Below are 18136 nucleotides of genomic sequence, written 5' to 3'. Positions count from 1 at the left end.
GCCGCTTCGTCAGGTGCGTATGGAGCCGAATCATTCAGGCAGCGCTGGCGTGCACTATCCGGAAAAGCTGCGGTACTTGCTCTGGTTTATCTGCAGATTTAGTCATCGCATATAATTATCATCGCGGACAACCGCAATATAAAGAAATAATCCTAAAGTTATTTAATCTTCCTTCATATCCTTTAAGCTGTGCTACCCAAAAGTTGTGGCACATGGTTACAGAAAAAAATATTCGCAGCCATCCCTCTTAGTGAATGTGGGCTACCAGTGCATCTGTTGGAAAGACAAAGCACACCACTGTGTGGAAAAAGCTGGAGGACACTTAAGCTTCGCCTTTAAGAGTGGAATGCGATAGCATTGGAAGATCTCTGACTGCTTCTGCACGTTTCCCGGCAACTGGAGCGTATGTAACCATAATGTTTAACGGCAAACGCTGGCCGCGAACGCTATGCACGAAGGCGGGCTTTCTGGTAGAAACGCGTCCTCTTGCATGGGCCGCGATGAGGCGGAAACGAGTGCCATCTGGAGGTATTGTAAGGAACCGGGCGCGCCGCTCCGTGGCCTTCGAGATACTCACACGCCGCTGCGTGCAAATGACGGGTGCCGTGGCCGATCTATGAATCGTAGGAACGCTGTAAAAAGTTTTTCTTTTGGCATAACAGAATTGTTTTTTCGCGTAGTAAAATTACAATACGATGTTATCATGTCTGTAGGTTGTGTGTAGGCCGTACTTTACGCTTTTTCTACGTATTTTACCTTGAGAAATTCAATTCAGTAGTTTCCTTCTGCCACATTGAAGGCCTCGGCATGGGTGGTTCCAAAAGTATTTTACCGAAACGATGTTCGACGCCAAATTTTCAGCGACAAGGGGGCCTTAGCGCTATCCCATCAAAAATTACTAATTAGAGATGTGTAGATTAGGGGGACGCAGTGCATTGCGTCCCCCTAGCGCTCGGGGCCCTGGTACTGCACGCGCAGTACCGTAGCCCCAAGTGCTAGGGTCCCAAGGCCTTGCGTTCGCCTGATTTAAAACTCGATTAACCCGACAGTGTCATGGGCCCCGTGTAGCAGAAAATTCTGCGTCCAGCTTCGACCATCGTTTCGTCAAAAAGCATACCGATCCACGCATACCCAACAACGCAGGCTCTTCCTGTACGCAAAAAAAATTGAATTTCTCAAAGTAAGATACCTCAGAAAGATCGCGAAGTACGATTTACACATAAGCTACACACATGATAGCGTCGGTTTTAATTTGAATATAAGAGAAAACATAATTCTGTTACGCGGAAGCTCAAACACAAACTCTCTTTACCGCACTTCTATCATTCATAGAGCGGCACGTCCAGTTCCTTGCAACACCTCCACATGGCGATTGCCTCTGCGTCCGACGCAAGGGGCCGCGTTTCTACCACTAAGCTGGCCTTCGTGCATAGCGTTCGGTGGCAACGTTTCCCGGTTAACATTGCAGTAAACAAGCTGCAGTTGCCGGGAATCGAGATAATAAGTCAGAGATGTTTGAATGCTATCGCGTTCAACTTTTGAAGGCGAAGTTCAAGTGTCCTCTAAAGTTCTTGGAGATTTTGCCTTCAGCGTCTGTAGAATACTCTGAATTCACGCCCAATCGCTACAAATAGCGACTCAACCAACCTGTTGAGGTGTCCAAATTGAAACGTGCCAAGTATCTGAAGCCGCCGGCTTGTCCACAAGGAATTCATAAAGGCGTGGTATGCCGCTTGTCGATGCATGAATGCGTGCGTGGCGTAATGGTTTTAATGTCGGGCTTCTGTGCTAGATGTCCCGTGCTCGCCACCTGCCTGCGCATGATCTTAATAATGTTTGTTTTATTATTTATTACACAGTACCTTGCTTAAAATGACGAATTTCCAGGCTGTGCTCCGATACTCGCTGTAGACGGCAAAGTAGACAGCTAAGCGGACAGCAGCCGTGTTAAGTCTCGTTCCTGTTCTCACGAAGACGTCAAAGTAGACAGCTTGGCCAAGACAGCATCGAAGTCAATAACGATGCGGACTGCTTTCCTGTCCAAATAATATGGCGGCTGAGCAGGACACTTGGAAACTCGATGGGAAGGCAGTCTGCACGCAAGAAAACGTGGTAAGACTTTCCTACGCCCTTAATGTAAGTCACATCTTGTTTTTCATAGGTTCGCAGGCACAAATACAGAAATAATGTGTGCTTTTCTCGTGTTTTCCTTATCGCCGCCAGTTGGCGTTAGTCGCAGAAACGTCTTCCATACGTCTTTTAGACGACTCGAAACGCATTCCATTACCTGGCCTCCAAGCTATCTCGGCTGTCTCGTTGGGTCTCTACGTCCGATGCCGCCCAGGATTGAAACACAACCGTAAAGTAGAAGGGATATTTAAAGCAAGGAGGATGAAGTTTAGGCAAATTCGTGTACTTCCCATAATTTCGATGCTGGTTGAAGCGCCGATTGCAGATTCCGTAGACAGAAGTGCAAGAGTCCCCTATAGCAATTATTGTATGAATTTATGTATAGGGTTGTTACTTAGCTTTCCTCTTGCTACGCCAGGTGTCAGCACATGCCTTACAGCTTTTCTTTGCCTCCTCGAAGAGGGAGCGGGAGCTTTGAGACACGGACATTGAAATATATATGGAAGGGTAGAGATGTACAGCTCCGCTGTAAAAATAAATAAAAATAAAGGAAATAAACGGCAGAATTGCGCGATCTTGTAGAATCTCATCCATGTTTTTCGCTAAGCTGTTTCTTTCGAGCAGTTGCATCAAGAATTTCGGTTGCCTATAATTCAACCTCACAGTTTAAAACGTTGCCGCATAATATTTGCTCGTGTAGAACGTTGCCCGCATATAATGCTTTCGGTTCTGTCGCCTTAAAAAGACGTTAATTGCCCACACGTATTTACTTTCGCACATAAATTGGTCAAGTCGCCCCTGTTTTCCCCAAATTTGATTTCGGTACCAGTTACAGTTCTCCCAGGACAGCGAGCTGAATGCCGCACCGTTCGTAAAGCACACTCATTTGTTCATAAACACACACATGTAAGCGCACAAAATATTCTGGAGCGCTCGAATACGTAATTTATTGCAAAGGCTGTAATAAACCCATAAACTTCGAACTTATCGCACACAGCACCCATAACCTACCTCGTAGTGTAAGCAAATGGAAACAAGCTGCTCTGTTTAGTTCACCGAGGACACAGGGGAATCGTAATGTGAACTTCGTATATCGCTTGAAAAGAGTAAAAAAAAGAACGAGATTTCTGTAATTATTTGCAATGTTCCTAATTAAGCCAGGAACGCTGAAGCGTCGCCACACGTTACACTAAATAGGCGCCCTATAGTCAGAAAATGCAAGCTCGGTGTAACGTCGCGGTCTCTTGGAACACTTGGAAATATGGTGGGTAACGGCCGCATTACGCTTCTTTGTTCTTGCTAAAGGAATCCGTTAGAAAAGCTGTAATTTATTCAATAATATTTAACTTTGCATGCTGTTTTGCCATAATATTCTCCATATTTTGCATAACTTTGATCTCCGGGGCATTTGTAGTTATGCCCGGTCAGCGGGAAAAAAAATTGCGTTAGTCGTAAAACACACTCACAGTGCGCCAAATGCGCTGCCAAATTTCATCATAACTAAGCAACTAGCCCACCAATACTCATTATGTATACGGAGCGCGCACATACGTAAATAATTGCAAAGGCCGCGAGCAACCTTCTAACTTATAACTTAGTCTACACATTAGTCATAACGTGGCCCTTATTTTGATCAAATATACAGAAGGTGCCTAGTTTAGTTCACCGAGGGCATTGGGGATATCAACTGCAAACCTGGTGAAACGCCGGAAACTCCCCCCCCCCCCCTCCGCCCCAGCCCCGGGATTCCTAATTTTTTTTTTTTGCAGCTGGTCTTATTAAGCAAGCAACGTTACAGTTTTCACCAGATTTTATACTTAAGATTCCTCCAATTCTCACTGAACTTGAGCTTTGTGCCTCAGGAACATTGCGGATAATTGGTCGTATGATATTCTGTAACGCTTTAAATGATCCTATACAAAGGCTGTAAGTAGCCCACACAGAATTAACAGTCATTATAAGTCACCCGCAGCATGCTTCCTGCTTAACAAAAATTGGAGGACGCTTAAGCTTCGCCTTCAAGAGTGGGACGCGACAGCGTTCCCGTCGACCCGCCAAGGGGTATAAGACAATGCGCTACGGCACAGCAATCACTTACGATGCGCCCCGCATCGGACTTAGCGCCCACCTATCACGCGGTGAACGTCGAGCAACGCAGCGTTCGGCGCGACAACGAAACGTGCACCTGAGCGAACGAAACGAACCAAAGAACTCGGTGTCTCGGAGGGAAAACGATCTATTCCAGCCAAACGTCGTGATCGGCACGGGCAGAGAGATAGATAGTAATCTAAACCGGAAGCACGGCGAAGCGTCGTCAGGGGAGAGGGAGTCCCGCGACGCGCCTGGCAGCGGTCCCAATGCGCGCGCGGCGCGCCTCCTGTCGGGGCAGCGCCGTACATTGAGAGGAGGGGGTCTTCTGTGTTTGCCGCAAGATGGCTCTGCGTGTGCGGAAAGCGCAAAAGAAATGCAGCGGAAACGCACTTCGCAACTCGTGTAATTGTGACTTCTGTACGTTACATGTTCATAATTACCGATATACACCGCAGTATAACTTTCCACGGCTGGTTTCGAAGGCAACACCGCATTCACTAGAGGCGCCTTTGCACCGCTTGGAAGCATCGAACTCGTGGCTGAGTGGTAGCGTCTCTGTCTCACACTCCGGAGACCTGGGTTCGATTCCCACCGGGCCAATCTTGGAAGTTGCTTTTTATTTATGAAGAGCCTGCCGTGATTTATCGCTCACGGTCAACGCCGCCGACGCCGACACCCGACGCCGACGACACCGGCTTTTCTGCGACACGAGCTCCTTAACGCTATCGCGTTAAAATATAAACAACGTATGTTTCTCGTATATTTCACCGAGGAGACCGGGAAAAACCTACCGCACAATTGTGTAACGCATGAAAATTGGGAGAAAATGAGCACTAAACAATTATTTTCACTGCACATACTAAAGACTTCAAACTTTCTGTACTCGTCATGGACAGCCTGAACTCCATTTTTTTTCCCCCGAATATGAACTTGCTATCATGTTTTGGTACTCCCAGAGAAGCGGGGAAGCTTTGTAAGCGCTTGATACAACGCCTATAAACAGACCGGAAAATAAGGGTTAAGCGGTTTTCACTTGGCCCCTAATTAAACCGCACACTTTACGATCAAGCACATTGTTGATGCTATAGATTAGTGGTATTCATCGTGAGTTTCGAGGAGTACTCCCTCGCGCACCATAACAAACAATTGCCAAATCGCAGAGATCAGAGCGGCTAAACACAGGCGCCTCGCATAAAAGTGTTCAGTGAGCCCGAATGTTCAACGGGAAAGGTACGCGTTGGATAATACAGGGCGCCTCACCACTTTAGACAAACAAGCTCGGTGCGTAGACCTCGCGTTGACGTACGCGATCGCATTTTCGAAACGTCACAACCTCTTCGCAAAAAGCGCAAACTGCTTAAATTTCAAGCGAAAGCCCATGCGCGCCCTCCCTCTCCCGTGTGCCGTACGTCTTGCCGTATAATGAAGTTCACACGCATAACTGCCTCTACACGTATGACGCACTGCCCGCAACAACACCGATTATGGCGTGGGACTTCGGTAACGCGCCTAATGCAGAACGCACAAAACCACTGCCGGAAGAAGTGCAGCGCTCTGCGAGAAGTGATAAGAAAAAAAAAAAGAAAAAGAAAAGAAAGGGAAAAGGTGGGGTTTGTGGCGTGACGTGGGCGGAAGTAGAGAGAGAGAGAGTAATTTTGGCAGTGAAGCTCGCCTCCTGGATGCGTGGCGACGTGACGTTGAAATCGCAATGAATGAACCTATTTGAAAATTCAGTAAAATGCTCCCTAGACGGGTAGTGAATAACTGTAATTTCAGATGGGACTTAGTGAGGGTATCATTTAAAGATACATTTGTGAGATAGCTTGATCTTACTAGTAAATTGCCCTTCTACTATGAAGAGAACTCTGACCAATTGAAGAGGCTAATTGTAAAGGCCGCGAGTAACCCCCAAACATTTAATTTAGTCTACACATATAATCACGTTGTGACCGTTATTTTGATCAAATATACAGAAAGTGCCTAGTTTAGTTCACCGAGGACATTGGGGAAATCAACTGCAGATCTGATGAAACGCTGGAATCCCCCTTCCCCCACACCCCCCAGATTAATTATTATTTTGCAACTGGTCTTATTAAACCAGCAACGTTAAAGTTTCGTCACATTTTAGACTTAGGATTCCTCCAATTCTCACTGAAGTGCTTCGTGTCTCAAAAACATTGCGGATAATTGGTTGTATGATGTTCTCGAACCCATTCGTAAGTGATTTTCTAAGGAAGGCTTAGAGGATTCCAAGTAAGGCTTTTTAAGTGAGGTAGTAAGTAAGACTTGGCAAGTCTGTAAAGACGCCAAAACATAACGTGGGATGGCGACGCCCTTTTGAATTTCTCGCACGCGTGCTTACCGTAACGTCATCTTGGTGATAGTTAATCTTTTGCGGATATATTACTACACAGAAGGATGGATACATCGTGTTTTAGGAAAGAACCAGAGGGTGAACTTCGCAGATTTCAAGAGCTTTCACTAAGCTACAACCGCGCGATTGCGAGAAATTACGTTAACGTTCCTGGTTTCACATTGAGGTAACAAAGCCGGTGTCTTGGCGCGAAATTTCAACAATGAAACTAGGACGTTCATGGTCTCTTCTAATGGTAAGCCTATTACCGCGAAACAAGGGAAAATACTGTTCTGAAATAATATTTTATTAGTATAAACCGAGTGAAAAAAAGAATAAAGTAGGTCTGGAGTTTTACGTGTGAAAACCACGATACGATCATTAGGCACGCCGTAGTGATTGGCTCCGGGTCACTTTTGACTACCTGGGGGTTATTGAAAGCGCACAAATGGCACGGCGTACGAGAACGTTACTTGCATTCCTCCCCGTCGGAATGCGGCCGCAGTGGAGGGCGTCGAACACACGACCTTGCGTTCAGTAACGCAACGCAGCGCCATAGAGTGGCCATTGCCATGTGAAGCTACCACGGCGGGGAAAAAAGAAAAGAAACCCACATATCAAGAGTAATTGTTGCTTAAAGTAAAACTTATGGGAAACACTAAAACCTTTTAAGCTGCTGACAAAGTGTTCTTCCGAACCCTATGTTCGTTATTCTCACGGTGACAAGTTGGTGAGAGGAGAATATGAAGCGTCAAGCTACGCTTTTTCATGTTTCGCGCCCCCGGTGCTACTTCATTAGTGTGACGTCATGGACGTCAAAGGTTTTTGCGTATTTGGACCCTTGTGGACTAGTAGGAGTTCCTGAAACTTCAATCTTTGGCTCTTTCAGAACAGTTTGTGGCCCTATTTTTGCTGGCAAGAAATTTAACTCGACTCGAGCTGATGCTGTCAAAATCCATGACGTCACAGCGTGCTGATGCTGAAACTTCACGAAGGCGTCGCTACCCGTATTTTGTGTTTTTTTTTTCTTTTCTGGCTTATCTAACCTTCCCGCACTGCGAGTGGCTGCCCTGATTTTGTAGAACGTTGAGTTACTAACGCAGCGCAATAGAAGCGAACAAACACTGACACCAAGGACAGCATATGGGAAATTAGTTGTGCCTAATAATTTAAAAAAAGGAGCAATAAATACAATAAATTCATGGAAATTAAAGTGGATGAAAAAACAACTTGCCGCAGGTGGGCAATGATCCCACAACCTTCGCATTTCGCGTGCGATGCTCTACCAATTGAGCTACCGCGGCGCCGTTTCCCCATCCACTTTGTTGGGTATTTATATTTCTGGTATTGGGTTGCTGAGAACGAGGTTGTGGGATCGAATCCCAGCCACGGCGGCCGCATTTCGATGGGGACGAAATGCGAAAACACCCGTGTACTTAGATTTAGGTGCATGTTAAAGAACCCCAGGTGGTCAAAATTTCCGGAGTCCTCCACTACGGCGTGTCTCATAATCAGAAAGTGGTTTTGGCACGTAAAACCCCATATTAGGGGATTTGATTTATGTTTCCTAGCACAACCAAGGGAGCGTTGGCCAGCGCCACCACTCACAGACCTTGGCGGAGGATGTGGAACGTCCTTTCTGCCGCAGGTGTGACGAGATCGTGATCTTTTTGGGTGAAGGCAATCGGTCAATAAACCCACACATGCTACCTGAAGGTATCAATGTTGTCGGATTCGAAACCTTCGTGAAGTAATAAACGAGATGTTTGTGCGATCGTTCCCCACCTGCGGCAAGTTGTTTTTTCATCCACTTTGATTTCCATTAATTTATCGTTCCTTTATTTCATTTATTAAGCACAACTAATTTTCCCTATGTTGTCCTTGGTGTCAGTGTTTGTTGGCTTCTCATGATATGGCTAATTAAAACGGGCCCCTCGGTTAACCCCTTTCTTCTCGTTTTTTAACGCAGCTGAAATTATTTTGCTGCTCAGTGTTCCTTCAGGGACGAATTCTGTGTTCCTTCTAATACCGCACGGGACTTCTAAACAGTTTCCAACTTTTATTAATGCGTTGCGCTGCCTAAGCCCGATGGCGCGGGACGTAATTCCGGCCGCGGCGGCGGGATATCGATACTGAGGGAAATTGAAAAACGTGCGGGCACCGTGCAGTGGGTGCACGTTGACGAACACTACAGGTGGTCGAAAATCATCCGGTGTCTCCAACTAAAGCGTGCCTGACAATCATGTGGTCGCGGCAGGTAAAATTTTTTTTTTACTATAACTTTTTCTTTTGCTTGGCTCCTTGTTTGCCCCTCTCTCTCTGGCCCGCCTATCGACCTATATATGCTCCATACTTCGAATAAACAAGCTTGAGTAAATGCTTGTCGAGTCTTGGACTCGGAGTGTGCGCTTGCATGCTCTTCGATACCAAATATGTGCCAATTAGCAAATGCTGTCATGCTCCATTCTACGCGAATACAAACGACACCTCACTGCACGCACACATAAAACCAGGTCAGCGCCTTTATGCATCCAGGCCTTTTTTCTTCTCTCCCCTCGTCTTCCGTGGCGTGTCGTGCAACACGCCATTTGAGACGGACCCCGACCGCTCGTTCTCGGGTGGCGTGCGGTCACGTGACGTTGCCAGCCAGTGAGATCGGGAGCACGCGATGTGCAAACGTGCGATGCGGGGGCGTCTAAGACCGCTATGTTATTTTGTTCCGCGTCCCCCCCCCCTCTATACTACGTCACGCGCCTTTTGGTGACGTAAGTTTCCGAGATCCACTGGCTTTGTTCCAAGCGGTTCCGTATAGCACGCACGTATATACGCGCGCCTCAGATTCCGTTATCTGTCGATACCCCGTCGGCGTATTCTTCGCCGCTGTTGATCGCAGACGTTGGCGTACCCTGTCACTTAGCGGATGAATGTCAGGCACCGCTGTGTCCATGATCGGTAAACAGAGGTACTTATCAGAAAAGCCAGTATCGGCGAATGTACACGCATAATTTATAAAGAAAACGAATGGTGCGAGCAGTATTTCACCACTTCAGAAAATTTACATTATATTGTTTTACGGGTCAACAGCACGACCTGAGTAAGGTGTTCGTCGTAGTGGTGGACTCTGGATTATTTTGGCTACCTGGGGATCTTAAACGTGCGCACATGCACGGCACAAGGACGTTTTTTTTTTCATTTCGGCCTCATCGATATGCGGCCGCCGCGGCCGAGACTCGATCCCGCGACCTCGTGCCGAGCAGCGCAACGCCAAAGTCACTGAGCAATAACGCCATGTTTTTATCATTTCGATGCGGAAGGCACACGAAAGGCTGTCGTGCAACGTACTAGCCTATAACGGAGCCTGCACTTGGCAAAGGGGGGTTAGGGTAGAAAAGTATAATACGGCACGTCACCAACACGTCCGTCAATCGCGAAGCAATTTGTAGTGTTGAACTGTTGATGTGACAACAGGCGAGCGTTTGAAATTCGGCGAACATGTCAAGATCATCATCATCATCAACAACAACAACTATCACAGCTGGCTCCTTCGTCAGTACTATTGAACCGTATATGTGATATACTTTCGTAATTGTAAGGATTCGCGATGAGCCGTCGCACACCTGATATATTCAGCGAAATGATTAATTTTTAGCGCTTGAGGAGCAAGCGTATAGCCACCATTCGAGGTGCACGTTTCAACTTTACGTTCGTTGTTTCAACATCTCGGCGAACCTATTCTCTGGAATGTTCTTGCACTTGGTTGGCTGCACGACCTTATGCCGCGTATCGAGTTAAACCGCAAACCAAACTCTTCGAGGCATTTTCAATGTGTCAGTTAGGAGCCACTTGTGTTAGTTCCCCTTTCATAGCACATTGTGATAAAGAACTTCAGTTCCTTAGAAGTTAATCAGTTTGGCCTGTGTCCACCCTTTTATGGTTACTTTTATATTGTTTAATGTTACTGACACATGCGCAGCAGGAGTTGACCGACAATGACTCACCTTCCCCCTTCTTTCACTCTCTTTATGCCCGTTGCGAATTGTATAAATTTGCGCAGGCTTCAATAAAGGTGTTGTTGGCAGTGAGCGCTTGTCCTGTGTCCTCCCTTGTCCGTGTTTCCTTTTTTTTTTGGCGCTGTTTTAAATATGAATGATCCGTACCAACTAGCTCACAACCAAACCCTTCCGAGTAACCAAACTCTGCCGCCCATTTGTACTGCCGCGCGCGTGACGGTGCTTAACGGCCTGTGAGAAAGACTCACGCAGCGTCAGTGTCGAGGCTGAAAGCGTCCGAGTCATCACACGGTGCGCTGCTGTGTAAACGCAGCTTCACATTCATTTGCCCGCACTCCTTCAAGCACTCATGTCTACACTCCAGACTACTCGCTTTTAATTCAGCGGGAAAAAGAGAAGAATGAGAGAGGGCGGCACTATTATAATGTGTGCTCGTCGGTCCGCTTCGCCAAGTACCGCAGTCTGTTTAAACAAGCTGCATAAATATTCAGAACTTCCCCGTTTGCTCATGGAGTCTCATAGTGTACACTGGGCACACATCGGCAGACATCTATGTACCGTTGCGGCTGCTTATCGCTGTGAGAGGGTCCGATTGCGAGAGGGCGACGGTCGCTGATAGCTCGCGCCCGCGCAGCCGAGCAACACGTCGGGCTCGACGTGCTTCGTTACGGGACTCGCTTCGCGTGCGCGGCGGTGGAGGGCGACCCGGTGCAAGAGGCACGGCGAGACTCGGCTGAGGAGCGCGTCTGCCCATGGGTGCCTCCGGAAGTTCGACGAGCGTCGTCGACCAGCCCAGCGCGACGGCGAACGGCTCGCTCCCTCAGTGCGAGAAGAAAGCGACGACGCAGCAGCAGCCTCCCAAGCCCGAGGTGTCCAAAGCCGTGAGGGACTCAGTCCAGAAGTCCATCGCCGCGTCCAGCTCCCTGCTCGGCGCAGGAGCCAATGGCGTCCTCTGCAACGGGGTCGTCAGCGGCGGCAGCAGTGCCAAGAGCTACCAGAGGATTCGATGGTCCCGCAACAGTCTCCTGGCGAGGGCCAAGCTCGCCTCGGCCGTGGGGCGCGCTCAGATGCACTGTCGGCGCTGCGAGCATCGCTGGACGGACGACGGCGTCGAGGTGTTCTTCGACCTGGGCAGGCTCGGGGTCCCCAGGGTTGTGCGAAAGCAGTGCTTCAACTGCGGACACCTGGTGGTGCCGTCTTTCTCCTGCCTCGAGTGGGACCGGCTCGCCAGCGAGGCGCTCGGCAAGTGGTCCAGGAAGGCGCTCGAGGCCCACCTCAAGCAGAGCCGCACCGCCGGGGCACCGGTGCCCATTCCCGAACACTGTTCCGTGCCCGTGCCGGACCCGGTGACTAAGGGCATGGTCGTCATAAACGTGGACGTCGTCAACAACAACTCTCCGCGCTGACGAGACTCGCATTATGGCGCGTCGTTGATTTCAGTGCCGCACTGGCGAAGTTTCGTGCGTGCTCGTCGACGGTTGGGAGTGTCACGTTACCATCCGTCCTATCTATGGTGGGCACACGTGCACTGTGGATGCTCGACGGTGGCCCGATCATTGCGTCAAGACGCTGCCTTCATCGACGTTTGGTAATCGACAACGGCCCGTCTCCACAATGTGTAGATGCACGTATACATTACGCGTATGTTCTTGCGAGTGTACGCGCCTCGCTTCACCGCGATTCATTACTCTAAGAGGGTTAGCTTAGAGCCGTCCCATCAAAGCCAACTTAGCAACGTGATGCCCGAGGACTTTCCGCTCCCATTTAGCTTTGTCGCATAGCGTGTGAATGAGCTGTTGGTTGTATAACATCACCGCGAACACGATTACTGTAGGAACGGTCATACGTGAAAATCACTGCCAAGGTTGTGCTGCTGCGATCTTGCTCCGTATTTGAAATTTGAGTGAAATTTTCTTATCTAGTCATGCTACGTAAAAGGCCAGCGCTCGCTGTACTCTTTCTTTTTTTTAGGGCGTCGCTTATCTGCAGTGCACAATGGTTATCTTTTCTGCAAACAAAGCAAAGTTGTTCGTTTTCTTTTAGTCGCGCAGAGACCGGCGCCAAGTAGCACTCTGTCGCTGCAGACAGACACGTACACCCGTCGTCAAAAGCTTACAGCCCAACCGTGGCTCTTAGCTGTGTAGTGGGTCTGCAATTGCATCCGTTGCACTTTAGAGCTTTAACGAGTAAGCAGGGCTTTCAAGCATTCTTATTTTGTCTAAAGGTTATCACTATAACCTTCACAATACTGCGCATTTTCCAGATTTAGAGCTTGTAACTATGCAACCGATTTGAATAATCTCAGCAACCCTGCATGATTTGCCATTTTTGTCATTTTTTCTGTAAGCGTGAAGGTAAAGTTGCTTGTAATAAAGCTTATAGAGCAATTTATAGATTATTGCTATGAACCATTATTAAAATGTGAATGACATGAGTGGCGTCCTCTTAATAGTTTCCATGTAATTGCTGTAGTCTGTTGTAATTATTTTTTAATCAGATCGGTGTTACCATTAGACATGAGAAACAAACATCAAGACGAGCATGAGTAGCACCCTTATAGAAAGCTTTAGTTCGATGGCGACTCGGATTGCCAACTTGCTATGCGCGTAAAGACCAGAAATTGTACTGTTAGAGAGCAGGTGAAAAGTTTCGAATAAGATTGCTTGCATCCAAGTCGAAAAGCTGGACCCTATCGACGGCTGGATGCAGACTTTTGAGTTAGGGATTTATGTACCAAAATTGACGATACCCTTACAAATACGTAACTCTTAAAAAAAGAAAAAGAAAAAGGCCAACATTTATGTAAACTGCATCTGTTCGATGACTTGAAATAGATAAACGAGTTGACAGAATATGAATATACACATCTGCAGCTTACGTAAAATTTTTACGCTGTCTACTATGATTTTACAGAAGTTATACGTATAAATGAGTGGAATATTTCAAAGTGGTACATGATACGTCAGTTTTGTCCATTCTTAGTGCTTCAAGAGGTACAGTTTACGTAATAAAGTTATTGTTTCTTCTTTCTTCTTTGTTACAGAGTTAGTTCGATGACGCAGGATTCTTTATATTTTGCGATTTTCAGCAATTATAAAGATAAAAATATGGGCGGTTTAAATAGGGAAAAATATTCTGACCATGGCAGTCGGTGGATTGAGACTTGCAAAACCATCAAATCCAATACAGTACATGTCAATCTAAACGACTTCTCCGCTCTTATGTATACTTAAATAGGAGTTCCGTACGTAAATATTCCCCTTAAATGTGAAAATGTTAAATTTGATGAAGGTTACCGTGATACACGTGTTACAGGGAAAATGAGTTAAGCACTCGTCTTAGTCAGCTTTGGTCAAACGTCAATGGCCGTCAGCTGCGTTATTTGTATGCCTCAACATTTCTCATACTGTCTGCTCCGTGCGGTCGAAACTCTGACAAAAATTGGACCACATCCTTGATGTTTGGCTCTTTAAGCAAAGCTTTCTTAATTTTGGAGAACAGTTCATTAAAGCACAACAGATGATATGTACAATCAATGCGGTGGCTTCTTTTTCTGGAGGTTACTATGTATCCGCGGTACCGGAATGTTTTTTTTTTCTTGTTCTGCAGTTCTTCTGGATCTTACAAGGGGGAAACCATTTACACTTGAGAGAAAGGAGGTTTTGCATACATATCTGGTGACCTCAAGTACCTTTTTCTGATTGGCTTAGTAGTTTAGAGTATCTGTATTTCCAGTGATTTGCGAAACATAACTGCTCCTGCTACTGCCGAAAGATCCCATGCTGACGATTTCGGCATGTTTAAATCACTTGATACTCTGCGCATACACTGACTCTCTCGAACGAACTAAGAACACATGTAGCGCATAACCTTCGGTCAAGCGCCTCAGTGCCCCGAGAGGGATTAGATACCGACGAGAGTGAAAAGCGCTGAAAAGGCGCAGCGTATGCGCCCGCATGAGCAAGTCTCGGTTAGGAACAGAAACGAACACCAAATCGGGGAGAAGTGGCCGAGAAAGCTTCGCTTTAATGAAAGCTTTTCTTATAAGCGAAATTACGCCTACAACGCTTACTCGTTTTCTGTGCTGTTGTAGGTACTACAAATTTAAGCACGGCAAATGCGCGCAGACGGATTTAGCTTTGAAGGAGTTTGCTGAGCTTGGTTGGACAAAGCACGCAGTAAACTTTTCACCCCCTTGCCGCAGAGTAAACAAAGAAGGTTAGAAAAAAAAAGAGAAAAAAGAATGTGACTATATAGAAGACATATATGAAATGCTTTGTAATATGCCCGTGCATAGCTGTCCATAAGGTACCCATTTCGCAAGGGTGCTGTTGCATGGGGCAACTTGGTCGATGCATTAATCATCGTTTACGGGAGCACGCTTGCTTAAGGATTCAAGTTGGAAGTTATCGAGTAAAGTATCGCAAAAAAAAAACAGCGTGGTTGTTAACCGCACTCTTGAAAACTGCACCCTCTTTGGAGCAAAGTGCAGCCGCTGGCATATATAGTGGCTTTGGCGTTGCGATGCTGAGCCCGAGGTCGTGGGATCGAATCCTAGCCGCGGCGCGGCGGCCGCATTTCGATGGGGGCGAAATGCAAAAATCGCTCGTCTGCGTTGGGTGCGCATTAAAGGACCCCAGGTGGTCGAAATTAACCGGGAGTCCACCACCACTATATGGCGTGCCTGATATCCATCTCGTGGTTTTGGCACGTAAAAACCAAGAATTAAATAAAAAAGCAACAATACAAAAATACACGTGCACGTGAGATCAGGGAAACGTTTAACGCATACCAACACGGTGATTCATGTGCTAACGTGCCCTCTGTATCTCTGCACTGGTGGGAATTACTCCACTTATCGCAAGTGTGATAGCCTGGGGAGATACGCGGCCTGGGATGAATTGGTGTTTGTGCTTTATGGGCAGATATTTTTCTACATATTGCACTTGATATGCAATAGAGACTGGTTGTTATTCAGCGCTGTGTATGTCCCGGTTTCTGCGCTACTCGATTCCCTTCAGCTTAAGCCCTAATTGATGTTTACTGTGCCGCTCGTGATATCGTACTTTGATCGCGTGCGGTTGTCGTGTGCGGTGATCGTGCCCGGACGTGATTTTCGTGTCTGTGATCTCTCTCACTTTCTCTCTCTCTTGATTCTCTCATATTTTTACCTCCTCTCTACTCACTGTAGGGTAGCAAACGATACATGTTTACCGTTCGTGTTTAAGTTATCCTGCCTATCTCCTTTATTTCGTGTCTCTTTCCTATATACCTGTGCTATTTTCCGAATGATCGAGAAAACCTTCTCTGGAACTGACTTAAAGGCACCTAACCGTCCGTGCTTGCTCAGTGGCTATGGTGTTGGGCTGCTGAGCACGAGGTCGCGGTATCGAATCCCGGCCACGGCGGTCGCATTTCGATGGGGGCGAAATGCTAAAACACCCGTGTACTTAGATTTAAGTGCATGTTAAAGAACCCCAGGTGGTCGAAATCTCCGAAGTCCTCCACTACGGCGTGCCTCATAATCAGAAAGTGATTTTGGCACGTAAAACCCCATAATTTAGTTTTTTTGAGACCTAAAGGCACCTACATTGAAAGCAGCTTCGGCTGTTGTGAACTCCGAATGTACCTCGCAGGGGTGTTGCCACTGTACGAGATGGACGAAGCGCTAGGTGTCCTGGCATGCGACCTTGAAGAAACTGAAATGTTCAAGTTGACAAACCAAGGACGAGAAGTTTGTCACAGGAGTTCCAGCGCTATCTTAATGGCTAATGCGTCGCGGCGCTAAGCTAGAGGTCGTGGGGTCGATCCCAACCATAGCGGCTGCATTGCGACGGGGACGAAATGCAGAAAAACGTTCGTGTTACTTAGACTAAGGGCCAAACAATGAAACCCTCCTTTCCTCAGTAAGGAAGCCTTCATTGCGGTGAGGCCACCTTATGTCACTTTGAAAGCTTCCTAACTGAGGCGCCCTCGGTGAAGGCTTCCTTGGTACTTCCTCAGCATAAGCAGCCAAACAATGAAATCTTCCTTTACCTCACTAAGGAAGCCTTCATTGCGGTGACGCTACCTTATGTCACTCTGAAAGCTTCCTTACTGAGGGGCCCTCGGTGAAGGCTTCCTTGGTGCTTCCTCAGCGTAAGGTAGCTCCAAAGCTACCTTCATGCGTCCTTACGCCGCTCCTGGCCCTGAACGAGCGCTTCACCTCACTGCTTAACCACGTGGCATTCGCTTGCGCATGCGCACTGTCGCCCACCTGCGGAGAAGCGCGAGCACGGTATACGTCTTGCCAGGCATGTTCGTTTCAGTCACGCGTGCGGCATGAAAGCATTGCTAGGCGTTGCTAGGCGTTGCAAGACGCTGTCGTGCCAGCGTTGCTGGAGCACATCAAGTTTTGCACTGTAATGCGCTACTTCTTTAGGTTTACTAAACAAAATTAGAAAAAAGCGTCCACGCTTCTCTATATTAGCTCATCAACTTAAAGATTGTGCGACGATACAACCTTTTTTATTGAATGGTGGTGTTCAGGTGTTCGCCTAAAGCTTTTAAGAGATAATCTTGAACCCAGGCGTGGCGGCAACCGCTCTCTACGTGAGGACGGGTGAAGGGAGCTTTCAGAGTATGCTTGCTTCCTCCATCGGTCCTTCGCTCTAAGGAGGCCTCACGTAAGGTTAGGAAGCGCTCGAAGGAAAGGAACGTTTCATTGTTTGGGCCTTAGGTGCACATGAAGAACCCTGAGCAGTCAAAGTTACAATTAGAACTCCCCCACTGCAGGCGCGCCTCATAATCAGATCGTGGCTTTGGCGCGTAATACCACAGAATTTAATTCTTGTAAGACATCGCTTTGACAATGTGAGAAACAGAGAATGAACTTTGGCTTCGGTGAAATCTAAACATGGTAAAGTCTAATGTACGCGTTTTCACAGTTTCCTTAAAATGTTGCTAGTGTAAGCCCGAGTGCGCATGTTATGAAAATTTCCACGCACACGCACATACGCGAGCACACAGATACAGACAAAGGATGCGCACGTGCAAAGCTTTTTGGACAGAAGAGAGAGAGAGAAAGAAAAAAACAATGCCGATCCCACGCGCGGTGGGAATGGCGTATGCGAAGCTTTTTGCGCTATTTGCTTTGATTGACGATAATTTGCGGTGTTGTTGGCGGTGCAGGTGTGATTTCTTCAGCGTTTAGTCCAATATGAGAGTGGTGAGTTGTGAAACGCTGCTTTGCGTGCACCACTGCTGTTTGTCTGCGTAGTCCACAAAAAATACAGGGAGACGTGTTTGCTTGAGGCGTTGTTGACCGTCATTGTTCCTAATCTGTGAGATGGTTGAACGTAATCATTGCCGCACATGGCAAATCGCATCGTGGCATAAATGTGAAACTTTAATTGAATTATGGGGTTGTACGTAATTCTATTAACTATTATCATTGTATGTAAAAATTGTACACACATACATTCGCGGTCTGCAACACGTTTGGCTTCGTAGCGAAGACGCTCCTATTCCGCGCGACGCTTTTTTCGGGCTTGGGTGTCTTCGACGCTGGGTG

At 47.2% G+C, this 18136-nt stretch overlaps 1 protein-coding gene across 1 annotated transcript; it reads left to right on the top strand.

Moving 5' to 3' along the window:
- Window positions 1-10698: 10698 nt before the first annotated feature.
- Window positions 10699-13613, top strand: LOC135907137 (uncharacterized). The gene has a single exon (XM_065438789.2). The coding sequence runs from the start codon at window positions 11337-11339 to the stop codon at window positions 11988-11990; it is 654 nt and encodes a 217-aa protein (XP_065294861.1). The 5' UTR covers window positions 10699-11336; the 3' UTR covers window positions 11991-13613.
- Window positions 13614-18136: the final 4523 nt, after the last annotated feature.

This window comes from Dermacentor albipictus, chromosome 4, assembly GCF_038994185.2.
Source record: "Dermacentor albipictus isolate Rhodes 1998 colony chromosome 4, USDA_Dalb.pri_finalv2, whole genome shotgun sequence".
Lineage (NCBI taxonomy): Eukaryota > Metazoa > Arthropoda > Arachnida > Ixodida > Ixodidae > Dermacentor > Dermacentor albipictus.
This window is presented reverse-complemented; position numbering and strand designations above follow the sequence as displayed.